General features: G+C 43.4%; 1 protein-coding gene across 1 annotated transcript; it reads left to right on the top strand.

The window, feature by feature from the left end:
* Positions 1 to 9,604: 9,604 nt before the first annotated feature.
* GUCA2A (guanylate cyclase activator 2A) lies at positions 9,605 to 13,157 on the top strand. Its single transcript, XM_074297617.1, has 3 exons — positions 9,605 to 9,697; positions 12,118 to 12,298; positions 12,788 to 13,157. Exons 1-3 carry the CDS (start codon positions 9,626 to 9,628, stop codon positions 12,850 to 12,852), a joined length of 318 nt encoding a protein of 105 aa, XP_074153718.1. The 5' UTR covers positions 9,605 to 9,625; the 3' UTR covers positions 12,853 to 13,157.
* The last annotated feature ends 4,975 nt before the right edge of the window (positions 13,158 to 18,132 follow it).

The raw sequence follows: 18,132 nt of genomic DNA, 5'->3' as shown, positions 1-18,132 counted from the left end.
TCCAATGAAAAAGTGTCCCATACATCAAAATAATTGTATATCTCTTGAAAAATAACACAATAGAGATAACTTCACTTTGATCACTTTATAATTATAAATTATATTAAGCAAAGCTTAAACTAGGGAAGTGAATGTTCATGGAAGATGAAAATCACCAAAAAAAATATAGTGGAGATCAGTCAACTAGATTTATTAAGTACCTATTATGTGCTAAGTGTCAGGGATACAAAAAAGGACCAAAAATTGAAAGAAAAAAAAAAAAAAAAAAACTTCAGCTCTCAAGAGCTGAGACTCACAGACTGAGAGAGAATATGTTTTTAAAAATATGCAAATAGAAGATACATAAATACAGGGCAAATTGAAGGCCTAATTTCAAATAGTGGCACTAAAATTAAGGAGGAAGGGAAGATAGGCCATTAGCTAAGAATTAATAGCCTGAGAAGCTAGGGGACATCAAGATGAACAGGAGAAGTATTCCAGGTCAAGCAAGGAGATGGAGTGTCATGAATGGGACAACAAGGAAGCCAGTGTCACGAAATCACAGGCATAAGAGGAGGGGAGTAAGGTATAAGACTGGAAAGGTAGGAAAGAGCCAAGTTATAAGGAAGGGCTTTAAAAGGAGATTTTATATTTGATTCTGGAGGCCATAAAAAGCCACTAGAGTTTATTTAGTTGTGTGTGTGTGTGTGTGTTGGGTAGGTGAGTGGGGGATTAGATATGGTCAAATGTATATTTTAGGAAAGGTGACTTTGACAATTGAGTGGAGGATTTTGGAAGAGGGGGAAAACTTGAGGCAAGAAGACCAACAGGCTAAGAGGGTGATGAAGACTGTACATGGGGAATGATAGTGTCCAAAGGAGAGAAGAGGGACATATACTAGGGACGTACAGAGGCAGAAGTGACAAACTTGACAAGTGATTGGTATGGGGGTGAGAGACCAGAGGATGATACTTAAGTTGTAAGCCTGGGGGATTGGGAGGTACCCTTGAAAATAACAGGGAAATTAAGAAGAGAAGTTTTTGGGGGAAAGGTGAGCTCAATTTTAGATAAGATGAATTTAGGACATCAAGTTCAAGATGTCTAAAAGGCAAAAGAAAATGTAAGACTGGAGGTCAGAAGGGAAGTTAGAGATGCCAGGGTAGATAGATCTAAGAACAACTAATTGAAACATGGTCGCTGTTGAGATCAAATAAATTAACAGAAAAAGAGAAAGCTCAGGACACCCTACCATTGGTGAGCATGAGGGAGGTGATGATTCAGTGAAGGAGACAGAAGGATAGGTCAGACAGAAAGAGAACCAAGGATAGAGTAGTCATGGAAACCCAGGATATCAAGGAGAAGCTGTAGCAAAGAGAGGTCAAGGAGGATGAGAACTGAGAAAAGACCACTGGATTTGGCGATGAAGAGAGCACTGGTAACTGAAGAGAGCAGCTTCAGGGGAATGATGACGGCCAAAGCTAGACCATAAAGAGTTAAGAGAGTAAGAAGAAAAGAAGGGGAGCCACCTATTGTAAGCAACCTTCTAGCCACCATAAATGGGAGGAGGGATAAAGAACAACAGTTAGCCGGCAGACATCTCAAGGGAGGATTTTTTTTCCCCAGTTAACATGAGGACCAGGCTAGGGATTCCCTGTCGATGGTGAGGTCCTTTGGAGGCTCCTCTTCAGGTAGGACATCGTGAAGAGCCTGCTGCAAGAAAACTAACCCCTCCAAAAATTTGGTCTCACCAGCTGCTAAGGACAAACATGAATGGGGAATGTCTGTTTCTCAGATAGGAATGGCATCCACCTAAACAGACACCCTAAAGAGAGACTATCAGGGAGAGAGGACCCAAGAAGTTAGACTTGTTTTGCTGGGTCCTAGAAAGCACTACCAAAAGCAGTGACTAGAGGTTGGCAAGAGGTAAGTTGGAGCCTTCATTCCTTCCCTGGACTCCACTCCTTGTCTGGTCTTCCTGTGCCATGCCATAGCATCCTCCCCCTGCCTGGATTTCTCATCCTGGAAGGACCAGCTACTCCTCTGGCCACTTCTCCGGCCACTTCTGATTGGCTAGATCTTCCTAGGATCTTCATTTGAAAGCAAGCCATGTTTCATTCTCCTTCCATCTGATCTCTGACTCAATTTGTGCTTTGCCACATACCCCAACTTGGTGACCTTCCCTACCCTCTGACCCCCCTTTCAGTTCTCTTTCCCTATTAGAATGTAAGTTCCTTGAGGGCAGGAACTTTCTTTCTGCCTTCTATTTGTCCTTCTAGAGCTTAGTATAGTGCCTGGAACATGGTATGCACGCAATAAATATTTATTGTAGGGGTGGATTCTAGTTCGGGATGGATCGGATTAGAAGGCCTGTGGGACCCTTCTGTTAGAATTCTTACAAGGTGCTAAGTCACTGGAATGAATAGAGACAATAATTATCTAATGCAGTATGATTGATCTGACCCTACAAGGAGATGTTATGGGCCAGAACTTGAAACAAGGTGGAATTGAGGAGACAATGGTTAAATCTAGTTTAGCATTGATTTAACGCTACAACAAATAATGGTTTCCTCATGATATAATGATTGGTGTATACTCAGTGTGCACCATATAAGCAAGAAGCTCTCAGAACTTTGGAGAACTTTGGGAGAGGACTTCAGCCAAGGAGAACTTCAGGGAACTTTGGGAGATTCACAACTAGGATTGGCTTCCCACAATCCCACTCTTGGAGGCAGAGTCAAGATTAATTCCCATTTCCACCTTTGTTCTGGCTGGAGACATTCAGACAAGAGCTCTTGGGAACTAAGGAGAGAGGAAGGCCTCTAAGAAAGCTAACCGGGCCCAAGTGAAGGAGATAAGAGTTTAGAAGAGACAATAAAGGATTTGGACTTTAACTCCTGGCTGCATTTGAGGTGATGATACTGAACTGAAACTAAGGTTGCCTCCAGAAGCTCCCCAAGAAATCTGCTCCCAGAGAATGATTATAATTTAGAGAAGAGAACATTACACCCTTCCAACCTTGAGAATCTAATTCAGTGAACAAACCAGCTAGACACTTAGATCTTGGAAAATCATAGCAAACTTGGATGTCATCTCTTAGAAAACATAACTGATGCCCAAAGAATACAAGTACGAGTAGGAAGCCAAAGGCAGAACCAGTATTAAAACCTAGCTATTATGAAATGTTTCCCACGTCAGAGAGGCTGCCCTTGTCAGGGACAAACTATCTAGGAATTCTTTGAAAAATACTTCTAAGCCAAAATGATCTGAAGGCCTTCCTTGCTGTCCCTCACCAGCCTTCTTTCCCACTACTGTCCTGCCCAAACCATCAGTTCCAGCTCATTTGGGCCCCACACTAATCCTGACCCTGCCCTTCAGGTTCTTGTGGTTGATATCTGCTCCCCAAAGTCCTCAACCTTGAATACCACTCTTTGCCCCCTCTTACTGAAATTCTGCCAACCTTTGGAGGTCTACCTTGAATCCTGCCTCTTCTGGGGAGCCTTCCCTTGTCCACCCCAGTCATCTAAGTGATACTTACTATCTTGTATCCTAATCATTTCTGCTGCTCCAGACTCCCAGGTCAAGGCTCCCTGATTTCTACTTTTATTCTCTTTCTACATAACTGTAATTATTGTGTGTGTCTGTATGTTCATGTGTGTATTTCCCCATCTGTCTTCAATGTCTACCTTTTTTCTTTCTCCTCTCCCTTCTCAGCACTAGTCATATTCCCAAGTCCCACTTCCCTCTGTTGTCCCTGAGCCCTTCCTTTAGGGAGGAAAGTATCTAATAAATTTATTCCCAATATCAAAGGGAAATGGGGGCATTGAATCCATTCCCTTTCCCAAAGGAGTTTGTATCAGTGAAGAGCAATTATGAAGGATGGTGTTGTTCAATCCAAAGGAATGAATATCTAAAGGGTGGGGGTGGGAAAGAGAGATAATTTTGGGCATTGGCAATTGGGAGATGATTTTATGCTGATGGAAGAAGGGAAAACTTTTTGTACCCCTAATCCTTAGTGCTGCCTCTGCGAGAGAGGTGGCTTTGAATGATAAGAAAAGCATATGGAGACCATCCTCCTCCTCCTTCTCTCCTGCTTTCCCCTGGACCCAGCCCATAAGTCCATGCATGGATGGCTCTGGTAAACAAAGGAACAAATCATAACACAATAACCTGTTCTAGCTCTGGCCCTGAGGCCCAGGTGCCCAGGCCAGGCCCAGGGAGCTTCTTCCCTCTGAAGTCTGTTTGATGTTACAAGTATGGATTGGATTATATGGTCACTCAAGACACTTCCAGTTTTAAATTTGGTGGGACCTGAGACTTCTAGTGCTCTGGCTGTTCCAAGAACAGCTTTCAATTCAACAAACATTTGTTAAGCACCTGCTACTGTTAACATTATTATTCAGCACCTGTGCCAGGCACTAAGGATACAAAGACAAAAGGGAGACTATCCCTGTTTTCAAGGAATTTATATTCCCAGTAGGAAATAACATAAACACAGAGAAGACACATCTGGTAATTTGAGAAAAGAAAGAGCAGCAGTTTCTTGGGGGTAAAGAAACGCTGGCCAAAGAAGACTGCCTTAAAATGTAGGTGGAGATCCTAAAAGGTGGATGGAGATGTGCATTGAGAGATAATCCAGATGTGGAGGACAGCCTGTGCAACGGCATGGCAGTGGGGAGATTTCAGCTGAGTAATGGGAAGTAAGCTTGCTAAGGCAGGTTGGACCCTCAAAATTGAATCTACCGGAAGTACACATTACTCCCCTGGCCAGTCTACTGATTGGCTGCATCCTCCCATTATGCTTGGCAGTTCAGTTTTTTAAAAGGACCAAAAAAAGGACCCCAGTGTCTCATACCTATCTTTCCAGGTGAGCTTAGAATCTAAAAGCAAGGCAGTCCCTTCTCTCAAGGAACTCACATTCTCACAAGGAGAGATGGGAAGTTCTCTTGGTTTTTAGGAAGTGATGGTAAAGCATTTTACAAATGAGGGTAGGAAGTAGGCTCAGAGAGATTCATTTGACTTGGGGGGGGGTCACAAAACTAGCAAGAATCTGAGATGGGTAGAATTCAAACTCAGGTCTTCCTGACTCAGTTTAGACCTATAGCCATTATGTCATAGAAAAATAGAGAGAAGGAGGAAAAGAGAAACAAACCAAGAGAAAAAAGAGAGAGAAGAGAAAAGGAATAAGAATGAGAAGTGGGGAAAAAACCCAGGGAATTGGAAAGCAAGAAAAGGGGGAACCAGGAAAGAAAATTGGGAAGAGTTTGAAAAGGACCAGCAGGGCCAATTAGTCCAACATTCTCATTTTACAGATGAGGAAACTGAGTCCCAGGGAGGTTAAGGACTTGCCTGAGGTTATGTAGCTAGTAAACATCAGAGACAGGATTTGTGCCCAGGTCCTCCAGGTCCAGAACTTTTTCCATTGAGCCACAATGTCAGAGGAGAGAGTAACTGGGTATAGGGGGTTAGAGTGGGACAGCACTGATCAGAAAGTGGATAAATTTTGCTGCCCAGCAAATTTGCAAAAGGCTTTTCCTGAGCTGAAGGAGCAAAGGCTGCAACACGCCCCACTTTGACCTTTTCCAGAATCATTAACATTTAGAGTTCCTGCTAGATTAGTACATATATGTCCCTTTAGAGAGAATGGGAATAATAGAAAAAGAGCCCAAATGAGACCACCCATTCATCTTTAGAGAGAAAAAACAAAACAACTTGACCCCATCTTAGTTGTGATATCAAATTTTCCAGTGTTGGCTCCAGTCCCATCCTGGGAGGTAGTAGACTGGAGATGCTCCAGGTAGAGGGAAAGGGGTAAGGGAAAGTGAATTGATTCCCATTCCCAGGAGTAGGGAAGACGTCACTATGCAGGGTGGAGACCTGAATCTGAGGAGCCACTTCCTCTTTCCCACACATGAAAAGAGGTAGCCTTCCAGGTGTCATCTCCCCCATTCCCATCCTTCTAGAAAGCAGCAGCAGATAGATCTAGCCCCCCCCATACACACCTATCTCTTGCTCTGCAAAGTAATTTATGCACATTATTTCATTGATTTTCCAGATAACCCCTGTTGTTCTATGCTATCTTTGTTTTCAGATGAGAAAAGTTAGATTTTGAGAATCCCATGATTCCATGATCACTAGTTGTGTCTGAGGCAGGATTTGAAGCCACGTTTTTCTGATTCTCAATCCATCAATCTCTCCATTAAGCAACCTCTCATGCAAAGACAGGATCAGGGCTTTTAAAAAGCCAGCCTCAGGAACATTGAGGAATGAGAGCGAGGGGGTCCTTACCTATGCAGAAAAGAGAATGAGAAGTAGCAGAAGTAGCAGCAGTTTTTCTCTTGTGAGATTCAGCACAGAGAGTGTGATCTTGAGAAGAACAAAGAAAAGAGATCCCCGCTGTGGAAAGCTGGCAAATACAAACTGTGCCAGGAACAGTTCAAATCAAGGGCTTCACAAACTCTGAGGAACAGCCGGGCAAGCAATAAGTAGCATTCAGTAAATACTGCCAAGAGAAATTTTGAGACAGCAGCAGCAAGGCTATCCACACTATTGCAGAGAGAAAAGAAAATTATAAGCCTTTTGGAGGAGTTCATGTCCTAAACTATGGGGGGAGAAAAGGGAAAAGAAATCTTACTTGGAAGCAGGGATGAGCTTCTTTTCTATTGCTTTGTACTTTAATTCTGTCTCATTAAACATGCTTTTATTTCAAAGTTGTTCCTTGCCCTGGGTTTAACAGCATCATGAGTAAGTGAATAGGTAAACCTGAATTAAGTTCATAGATTCCAGATTTCCTAACTGGAATCATATAGGTAAATTATCATTAAGAATTCTTTACAATTTGAATGTGTTTGTAGGGTTACAAATCAGGTGGGACCCCAAGTAGAAATTAAAATGTTGTACAGAACAGGCCCAAGGACAGTTCTTTAGAGTCATTTCATGGCTTTTGGTTTGATTAACGAACTCCAAATATATTTGCCTAGATCATTCAACTCATATCTTTCCATATAGTTCACAGGAATATTATGAGAGTTTCTCAAGTGCCTGCCTAAATCCATGTATATACATTAATAGTATTTCCATGATCTACCTGTCTTGTGACCTTGTCTATCAAAGACATGAAATTAATCTGGCATAGCTTGATTTTTAATACATTCATGATGAATTTGAGTGATCACCACTTTTGTTTCTAACTTTCCATAAACCATCCCTTTAATAATGCATCACTATTCAGTCCAAGAAACAAATGCAAATTTGGTGCAAGCATGCCTTCTGTAGAATGATGAAATGCCATCCAACCCTTATATGTCCTTTGTTTTACAAGTATATTTAGGTGCTATTGTGATGGATGAATACAAATTCCTTTAAAAGAAGTATAACCATATCCTGTGCTAGTTGCAAACCAAAAGTTTGTGTGTGTGCATTTTTGGTTGGGTTTGCCTTTTAAAGTTCATTCAAGAGGAGGTCATGGTTGATTAATTCTTGCCTCCTCACCACCTCAGATCTAAAACTCTCTGGATGAGTGAGCTCACTGTAGATTTCATCCTCATCCAAAGCACTGTTTTGTCTTCAGCTTCAAAAAAGCAGAGACTGGTGTCTGTGGCCGGCATTGCCAGTCTCCCTGATCTTTATTCTTTCCCTTAGCTCACTTAGTCTTCTGTGTTTTACTATATGGTCTAGGAATTAGATTGGGACATTTGTTGACTGTCTTTTCTACTTAATTATAGAAGAAAAAACAGCTCAACTGACATTCAGATTTGTTTAAAGGATATGTCTGATCATGGCATTCCTTTGCTTAATGAATCCCATCCGATTACCTCCAGAATCAAAGATAAAGTCTTCTTTGGCATTTAAAGTTTTTCAGGAGTTGGCTCCTTTCTCTCCAGCACTTTTACACTTTACTTTCCTCTGCACACCCTACAAGCAAGTCTGACCCAGCCTTCTTGCTGTTCCTCAAATATATCTCTGCATCTTTGCACTGGCTGTGCTCTCCATGAGTGGAATTCTCTGCCTACTCACATACTACCTGTGTGATCCTGGAAAAGTCACCTGAAACCACTTTAAGCCCCAATTTCCTTATTTGTAGCAGGATTTACCAAGAGGTTCAAATGAGATATGTGGAAACATTATGAAACTGTGAAAAACACATTATGTATGCAGATTAACTTTCATTATTTCTATTGTTTTTACTAGTTTCCTTGACTTTCTGTAAGACATTAAAATTCTACCTTCTGTAAGAGATTATTCCTAGTTCCTTCAGCAGATAGTAGTCCCTTCTACTCTCAGATTTCCTTCCATCTTCTCTTGTATGTACTTAGTTATTTTGGGCAGTGGAAAGAATAAAGGCCTGGAGTCAGGAAGATCTGCATTCAAATATGGCCTCAGACAATGTATTCGCTGGGCAAGTCACTTAACCGTGTTTGCCTTAATTTCCTCACCTGTGAAGTGAGCTGCAGAAGGAAATGGCAAAGCATTCCAGGATTCTGCCAAGAAAACCTCAAAGGGAGGCAAAAGGAGTCAGACATGATTGAACAATAACCTAAGTTTGAGATCACTCTTCTTCATGGGCACCTTCTGTGTGGATGAGGGTGCTTCAAACTTATGGAAGTGTGTTTTACAACTTCTGTGCTATCTGAAAAATGTCTTTCCTGACATCTAACTCTGTCTACTGTCATCACTTTTAATGGGAAGCACACTTGTAGGGACAATGGCTCTGAATTATAGTGTTAGATACACAGATTCTCAGGTTATCTCTAGAGCAGCTTCACTTTGGGGATTAAACTCATCGATATGCATGGATTTAGGGAGTTCAGAGGGAGTGCTACATATTAATCATGCTATAAGTTCAAAGACAAGCAATCAATAAAATGCTATAGGAGTTTAGAGGCAAGAGACTTCAGTTTTGGCTCTGAAAATCAGGAAAGATTTTATGGAAGAGGTGACACTGAAACTGGCAGATGGATAAGATTTCAAAAGAAAAGAATATCAGGTGAAGGGGACTCTGAGCAAAAAGATGAAAATAGAAAACTTTGTTCAAGGAATATGAGTAGTCTGGAAGGAGAGAAGTGGCAGATATTAATTCAGGTCTTTATTATCTCTGCCCTGGAATATTGCAATAGCCTCTTAATTGGTCTATCTTCAGTCTTTTCCCTAAGACATCCTCAATACAGCTATCAAAATAATTTTCCTAAAGCACAGGTCTAAAAATGTTGTTCTTTTCCTAAGTAAAATATATTGCCACCTATCACTCCCCAGGGCAAATATTTCATCCTATGCTTTTATTTTCTATGTATATGTCTTCATATATTTAAACAAATATACACATATTGGAGGCATGTGCTTATTTATTTGCTGGAGGGGTGCACAATCAAAAGAGTTTGGAGTCCATCACTCTATGAGAAGATGACTTTCCAGTCTTGTTAGGAACAAAGGAGATTTCTAGAGAAGGAGGGTACTTGCCTTTGTTATGGGGGTGCTAGATCTTCCTGCTTCTGTTCTCAGCCATTTGCTTCACCTCAGCCAACCCTTATCAGATAAGGTCCAGGTACGATTGATAAATGACGCAGACAATAGGATTACTCAGTAACCCCAGCACCCTTTAAAAAGCTGTTAGCTAGAGCCCACAGCAGAAGCACCGGAGTCCTCAGACACCATGAACATCTTCCTCCTCTCCGCTCTGTGCCTCTGTGGACTGACCACTCTGGTTGGCAGCATCACAGTTCAGGTGAGTCCCTTTCCTCCTGCCCCAACTTTCTTCACTGTCCTAGAATCCTAAAATCTCAGAACTGGAAGGGCCCTGGGTGAGGGACATTTGGGTGGAATCCAGTCCAACTTAAATCTGAAGACTTCTCTACAACATAATCACCCATGTGCCTGCAGGAATGGGGGGCTCACTACTTCCTGGCATTTATGTTGAGATGGAAGCCGTCTCTGTCCAATTCCTGCTCTGCCTCTGTCTATTTCACTTCTCTCTTTTCTCATGGATGCTTAGAAGGCTTTCTTTTTTGTGCGGGTAGAATCAGATTACCTCCAAGGTCCTCTGAGCTCTGAAATTCAGAGATTCAAGGAGCCCAATGGTTCTCTCTCATGACAGCCCTTCAGTTATCAAAGATAGCTACTAAATCATGATAGCATCATCAATTCAGAGCTGGAAAGGATTTTAGAAACCATCTAATTAAAAACTCTCATGAAACAGGTGAAGAAACAGGCCCAAGATCACACAGGTGGAGGATCTGACCCAGGTCCTGACCAGAGCTCTTAGCATCCTGGGCTGCTATTTGATCACATTTTCTCTTCTCTTAGCCAGTCATTGGATGATTCCTGTTATGTGTTCAGTACCCATTTCCAGCCCAAATCTCCCAAACTTTTGTCATCTCATTCCCTAAGGAAGAGCCCTCAGCCCCCAGGTTAGAGGGGATCATTTGCTCTCCCAGAGATCCCTTTCCTGATCCGGAAGTGAGTCAGGTATTGGCCTGAATCTGTCTCTTTTCTCACTCTACTTTCCCTTAAGCCCCATCAGATGTGCAATTACTTCCTCCATAAACCCAATGCAATTCCACTCCATTAAATTTCACTCAAGTAACTGTTGAGTGTCTTGTACTCAGCCCTGGGAGATAAGATGGGAATCTAGGCTCAGCCCCAGAAATAGAAGAGGAAATGAGGGCTAGGCTGCTTGTACTCTTGTTGCTCACCATCTAACTTTGATCAAGGAAAGGAAAGGAAGGGCAGAAAGAAGCAAAGGGGGGAAAGAGCCCTGAATAGAAGCTGTTCTTTCCTGGGGGCAGAGGCAGTACAGAAATTGGAGCTGCAGCTGCGTGAAGCTGGAGAGATAGGAAGTAGATAATAAGGGAGGACACATTAAGAAATTGTTTCATTCAGTGTTATGTGTTATGCCTTTGGGATCTTTTAGCATGTAAACCTATGGCTAAGAGAATCTTACATCCATTAATACCTTGGCCTGGATTAGTTTATTTCATGAACCTGAGTGGAGAGGAGAACCTGAAGCCTAGGGTTGTGAAAGAAGTTGGGAATCCTTGGGCTGGATGAGTTGGGAGAGAAAGGAAAGTTTAGGAGCAGAACCTTGCCATTGGGTGTAGGTGGGGGGATGATGAGGGGGACAGGTCCAGCCTGGTACAGCTTGACAGCAACAGTGATCTTGCCGCTCTATTACTGCTTCCTGATATTATTTTATTTTATTACTTCACAAACAACAGCAGGACCCTGGGCTGAAGCTGGGGCCAGGCAGGGCAGCTGTTAGCACAGCTGTGAGCTGGGCTCTGTGAGGGTGTGCGGATGGATCCCTCCCCCTCTCTCTGGGTGTAAGAGAGACTGACCTGCTTATTTACTGAGATAACTCTATTAGATCAAACTTGTTGGATGGGCGGCTTCCTAAGATAGTGAGCTCCTTATCCTTGCAAGTATCCAAGGAGGCTGCAAAGGAGGTAATATGAAATGGGGCTCTGGACTTGATCAGATGATCCCGGAATTTAGAAATGACAGAAACCGAAGTCATCCAGTCCACAGTTCTTAAACTGTGGTTGGAGACCGCAGATGGGGGACCCGAATTCATGATTTATTACCAGTAAATGTCTGATTTGTAGAGCTATTTTATATATCTCTCTATCCGGGGTCCAAAATTTCTCCTGTGAAAAGGGGTGGAGAATGGAAAGTTTAAGAAGCCCTGAAATCCAACCAGTGTACAAAAGGGGGAAATGAGGCCCGGATGAGAGAAGCAACTTGTCTAAGATAGCCAGGATCTTCTAAACTGGTCCCTAGAACCTTAATTCAGCCCTAGTGAGAAAAGCCCTGAATGTGGAATACCAGGACCACGTGCAGATCCTGACCATGCTCCTTACTGCTTCGAGTCACTAAATCTCTCTAGGCTCAGGTTCCTCATCTGTAAGGGGAGGGATGAGCTTGATGAGTCCCAAGGCCCCTACCAAGGTGTGATGGGAGTCGCCTTTCAGGAGACTGTAGCTTACTCCTTCCCTTTGGAAACCAGGGACCTTGCCAGGAGTAAGGTCCCTGAGTTTGCCGCGAGTAGAGTGGAGCAAGTCGGGGAGGAAATGGGGGCGCGCCGTACGTGGCGGGGCCGGGGGATCAGTTCGGGACACGACGCTGAAGGATGCTTCCGCTGGCTTTCAGGATGGGGACTTCTCCTACCCGCTGGAGTCTGTGAAGAAACTCAAGGACCTGAAACAGAGCGGGACGCGGTTCCGGAGGGTCCAGGACTATGACGTCTACTTGTGCAACAACCCGGATCTTCCCAAGGACTTGAAGCCCATCTGTGCCCAGTCCGACGCCGGAGAGGTTTTCCAAAGACTGGGTGAGAAACGAGTCGCCTTTTCTCTGATTGGTGGGAGGCGGAGGCCGGCTTGGCGCAGGCTCAGCTCGGGTTGGCCGCCTTTTAGGGGCTTTACTTCTCTGATTGGAGGGACTGGGAAGTAAAGGTCCGGCCGGCCGCTCTTGGGTGTTAAAGGTTCTGGACGAGCGGGCCCGGGCAGTAGTTGCGTTAATGGCTACTCTGCTCTGACGGATAACGTTTTCCGGGGCTCTGTTCTGAAGGGCCTGATTTGTACCGAGACGCTTGGGGTAGAAACTAGGGCGCCTCGCGCCGCCTTCCGCCCTCCCCCCCATTTAATCCCAAGGAAGCCCCGGATGGGAGCTTCTTGGCCGGAGTGGCTCTGGGGGAGAGGATGAGTTAAATGCCGGGGCCTAAGCCGGGGACTGGGGGAACGACGGGGATGGGGAGGAGGGAGGGAGGAGAGGATGCTGCGAGAGCCCCCAGAGCCCGCTTTCTGCCTTATCTGCGTAGGAGCCATCGCTGAGGACTCGCACTCGTGTGAGATCTGTGCCTTCGCCGCCTGTGCGGGCTGTTAGCCGGGGAACTTGGCTGTGTTTTTCTGCCCCTCTCTGGACCACCAGCCCTCGTCTGCAGTCCACCTCAGGAGTCGTGGCGAGGCGGGCTCCCTGTCCCGGCCAGTGACCCTCAGCTCTAGACGCCATCCGACTTGGGGGCCGGAAAGTGTCTGCTACAGGCAGAGACCCCCTCCCCACCACCTGGGGGATCTCGGCTGAGGCAGGGGCGGGGTCGGGGGGAGGGGAGGAGAAATGGGCCAGCACCCAGGGCCTCGGATTGGATCCTTGACTCACCCACTTCGTAAATAAAAGCAGCTTCTCCATTACTATGGCCTCAGTGTGTGTTTGGGGGGACAAGAGCCGAAACGAGCATTTCTAGGGCCTGGGGCGAACGCAGTAGGGGAGCGGCTTGTGGATGTAACCGGCCGGGTGCAGTTCTCCTGAGGGAGGGCCGGCTGGCTGTCCAAGGAGCTCATTCCCTCAGGGGCGTCAGTGACGCTTAACCTCCCAGGAGAGTCTGAGCCAGGGCTACAGAAACAGACGGAGATGGACTTGTGCATTGTTGGGGGAGCTGAGGTGGTCCTGCCGCTATCCGCAGGTAGGGGACCATGGTGCTGAGCTGGGAGAGGTCTATCGCCAAGAAGAAATATAATCCCTAGAGGTCAGCACCCTGAGCCCGAACCCCGATTACCTCACCCTGGTTCCACTCACCGTCCAAGGCACCCCCAGAAAAGAGGGGCTACCTGGCCACAGACAGCCCCATCTTCCCTTACCCGATCTCCGCTCTGACTCTACGGGTTTCTATGGCTCTCAGGGTTCCAGAAAAAACCAGTTGCCCACACCACCATTCATACTCAAGTACCTCTCTCCCCTATAATGACCAGGAGGCAAGAAAATCTCAGGATACTCAGGGCTATAATGTTGAGGGAGGATGGCTTACCAGACGCCCAAGGTGAACAAAACAGAGCAACCCAGTCCAACCCTGGACATTAAACTGGATTTCTGAACAATGTGGAGCCCAAACAGACATCGAGAGAGGCCGAGGGCCTCAAGGAGATTCAGGGGGTCACCCTCCCTCCCAGAACCTGCTTCTTGCTGTCAGCCCCCCAGGCTTCTGTCCTGCAGCTGCCTGTTCCCTGTATGCCCTTCAGAGGACAGGTGCTTCCTTCCCTGACCTCAAAGATTCAAGCTTGGGTTTCAGGTTGTCTTGACAATTCCTAGCTTTGCCTTTTGGGAGATTTCCAAGAAAGAACTGCTTTGACCTTGGTCCATTTCCTTTTCTCCTTGTTAGTTACTTGGAACCCTTTGGGGGATCCATAGAATGCAAGTGTTAGAAGAAGCTTTAGATAATAATTCTAATCCCTGTCATTTGCCAGATGAGAAAACTGAGGCCAGAGAAGGTGAGGGATCAGGCTAGACTCACACAGCTAGTTAGTGACAGTCAGGATCTGAACTAGCCTCTCTTCCAGGGTTTGTCCTTTCACGCTTTCAGGAGAGCCTCATCCCTCTAGCAGCTTCATGGCCCCCAAGGCTGACACCTTTAAATTTCTTCCCTTTGCTGCCTGGCAGCCTACATTCTCTTTGGCCACCAGCAAGGTCTTCCTGTTTCCTGACTAAGGAATCCCTCTGGCCTTCAGCATTCATGGGGCAGAGATGATTGGCAAGTCCTGAGCCCAAGGAGCAATCGAGGTATCCCCCAGTTCTTTAACAGCTCCACTTTTCCCCATTAGTTTTTCTTATTTATTCTTTGGAGGTGGGGGGGCCTTAAATGTCACATATGAGCATGGCTTGTGTAGAGATACTGCAGAAATGGTTGTTCCTAGAAGGACTTGTATGAGAGACAGAGAGACAGAGACAGAGACACAGAAAGACAGAGAGACAGGAAAGAGAGAGAAAAGGAGAAGGACAAAGGAGAGAGAAAGAGAAACAGACAGACAGACAGACAGACAGAGAGAAAAAGAGAGATGGAGAAAGGGGAAGAATAAGAGACTAAGGACAAATTTCCTGTCTTCTATTCAACCCTAGGGAAGTGAAGGGAGAGGGAAGACTAACAAGGATCTCTTTCTTCTAAGAGAGAGAATATCATAGAAGGACCGAGGGGCTGTTCCCTCCTGGCCAGACAGAAAAAAGATGGAAGCAATGCTAGGAATTGTTCTCCTGTCAGAGAAGAAAAGCCAAGCCTGAGAGCAAAGACAATGCTCTAATTCTCAATTCAGCTCACTCTTGTCTCTTGCCCAGGAATCGTTTTTTTTTTTAATTTTTAATTAAAATATATATATATATTATATAAAATATATGCTTGGATAATTTTTAACATTCACCCTTACAAAACCTTGTATTCTAATTTTTTTCTTCCCTTTTCCCCACTTCCTCCCCTAAATGGCAAGTAATCCAATATATATTGATGTGCAATTCTTCTATACATATTTCCACAATTATCATGCTGCACAAGAAAAATCAGATCAAAAAGGGAAAAAAGGAAAAAGAAAACAAAATGCAATGAAACAACAACAAAAAAAGGAAAATACTATGTTGTGATCCATATTCAGTCTCCATATTTCTCTGGGTACAGATGGCTCTCTTCATCAAAAAACCACTGGAACTGCCTTGAATCATCTAACTGTTGAAAAGAGCTAAGTTTATTAAAATTTATCATTGTATAATCCTACTATTGCAGTGTACAATGATCTCCTGATTGTGTTCACTTCACTTAGCATCAGTTCATGAAAATCTCCCCAGGTCTCTCTGAAATCATCCTGCTGATTGTTTCTTATAGAACATTAATATTCCATAGCATTCATGTACTATAACTTATTCAGCCATTCTCCAACTTATGGGTTTCCACTCAGTTTCCAGTTTCTTGCCACTACAAAAAGTTGCCCAGGAGTTCTTAACTTTTTTGGTGACACAGCCCCTTGGACGGTCTGGGTAAGCCTCAGTACCCCTTCTTGGAATTACAAATACATAAACTACATAGGATTACAAAGATAACCAGCATAAAAAGATATACATGAAAAGATATACATACATACAGATTTAAATTCATACTCCAGGTTAAAATACAAATCCCTAGCCTGAGGGCATGTAAAGATGCCCACCTAGCATGGCAGTTTCATTTTCTATTACTTTCCTTCATGCACCATCCTTGGCAGACTAGTCCCTAGGCTGCTCCTCATACATGCCTTTCTACCTTCTCTTTTCTATTTCACAGAATCCCAGGTTCCTTAAAAGCAAAAGCTCAGATGCTACTTCCTCCAGGAAGCTCTTTCTGATCTCTCCTATTATTAGTACTTTCTTTTCCTCTTGAACTTACTTTGTGTTACTTTGTCATAGATTTTGTACTTTTCTATTCTATACAATGGAAAGCTAGATAGCTTAGCACCTGGACTGGAGTCAGGTAGACCTGAATTCTAATCTGACCTCAGATACATATTAGATGTATGACCTTGGCAAGTCCCTTCACCCTTGCTTGCCTCAATTTCCTCACCTGTCAAAGGAGCTGTCAAATGAGAAAGAAATGGCAAACCATTCTAATATCTTTGCCAACGAGACCTTAAATGCGGTAATGAAAAGTCATAATTTGACCAAAAATAATTAATCAATGTATTGCTGTAACCTGCTCATGTAGAGGGCTGGAACTCTGGAGAAGTATCCTTGAAACTCAGTGGAATTGATGAGATGATGGTTCTCTATTTCACATATATACTTAGTACTTAGCATGGTGATGTAATGGTTCTCTAGTTCACACATAATCAACATGCTGTAGTGATGTAATTACAATAAGGTATATAAGGGCTAAGAAGGACTGGAAGACAGATGTTCTTTCTTTGACTAGCCTCGTGGTGGCTCTCATGCCTCCCTTACTGTGGGGGAGACTGGCAGACTGTTGGGCTGCTTGAGTTGATTGGATCAGACTGAGACTGGGTCAGAATATGACAGAAAGCAAGCCTGAACATTACATGTCCATACTCTCCATGAATCTCTATATTACTCTTTGGAAGATCCTTAATTTCAATTCTTCACAAGCTGATATTCCTTGACTTGAATTCAGTGGCATTCTGAGCAATAACAACAACAAAAATGAAGTGCAATGAAAATAATTCCAACTTGATGCCTGAAAATGGGAAATTGATGGAGAAAAGGACTTTGGCAGTAATTATAGCAATTTTTCCTTTTTTATGTACTTCAATCTCTATTCTGACTCAATCAGTTCCTTCTCTGAAGGTGGATAAGAATTTTCACCATAAGTTGTTCAACAAAGTCATGGAGCATCATATTGCTGAGACTAGCAAAGTTATTCACAGCTGATCATCCCAAAACATTGCTATTACTTTGTACACAGTATATTTTACTTTGCTTGCATTCATGGAAGACTTTCCAGGTTTTTTCTGAGAGCATCCTGTTTATTATTTCCCATAAAACAATAGCATTCCATCATAATCACATCATAATCCACAATTTATTCAGTTATTCCCCAACTGATAGGCATCCCCTCAATTTCCATTTTTTTTTGCCCTGAAAAGAGAGGCCATAAATATTTTTGTAAATATAGTCCCTTTTCCTTTTTTTTTTTTTAAATCTCCTTTGGGATTCATGCTTAGTAATAGTATTGTTAGGTCAAAGGATATGCATGAATTTATAGCCCTTTGGGCATAGATCATTCTTTTGATCATTTATCAATTGGGATATATGGCTCTTATAAATTTAACTCTATTTCCTCTATGTTTGACATGAGACCTTATCAGAGAAACTTGTTTCAAAATTCTTTTTTACAATTACTATTGCTAACTATATTTCCCCACCAATTTATTCTATTCTATCTTTCTTTTTACCCTGTCTCTCCTCTAAAGTGTTTTTCTACTGGCCACTCCCTGACCCTATTATGACCTCTCTTTTATCTCCCCACTTCTCATATTTCATTCCCTTCCTATTTTCCTGCAGAGTAAAATAGATTTCTATACCCATATTGAGCCTGTATGTTATTTTCTCTTTGAGCTAATTCTGATAAAAATAAGGTTTACTCATTCCCTCTCTCCTTCCTTTCTTCCCCTCCACTATAAAATATTTTTCTGGTCTTTTTTTTATGGAAGATAATTTACACTATTCCATTTCTCTCTTTCCCTTTTTTCCAGCATATTCCTCTCTCACATCTTAATTTCATTTAAAAATATATTCATATTAAAAAGATATTCAATACTATTGTTCTGTAAGAAATGACCAGCAGGAGGAATACAGAGAGGCTTGGAGAGACTTACATCAACTGATGCTGAGTGAAATGAATAGAACCAGAAGATCGCTGTA

Source organism: Sminthopsis crassicaudata, chromosome 3 (genome assembly GCF_048593235.1).
Source record: "Sminthopsis crassicaudata isolate SCR6 chromosome 3, ASM4859323v1, whole genome shotgun sequence".
In the NCBI taxonomy this organism is placed as follows: domain Eukaryota; kingdom Metazoa; phylum Chordata; class Mammalia; order Dasyuromorphia; family Dasyuridae; genus Sminthopsis; species Sminthopsis crassicaudata.
Note: the sequence above shows the minus strand (reverse complement) of the source record. Positions and strands in the feature narration are given on the sequence as shown.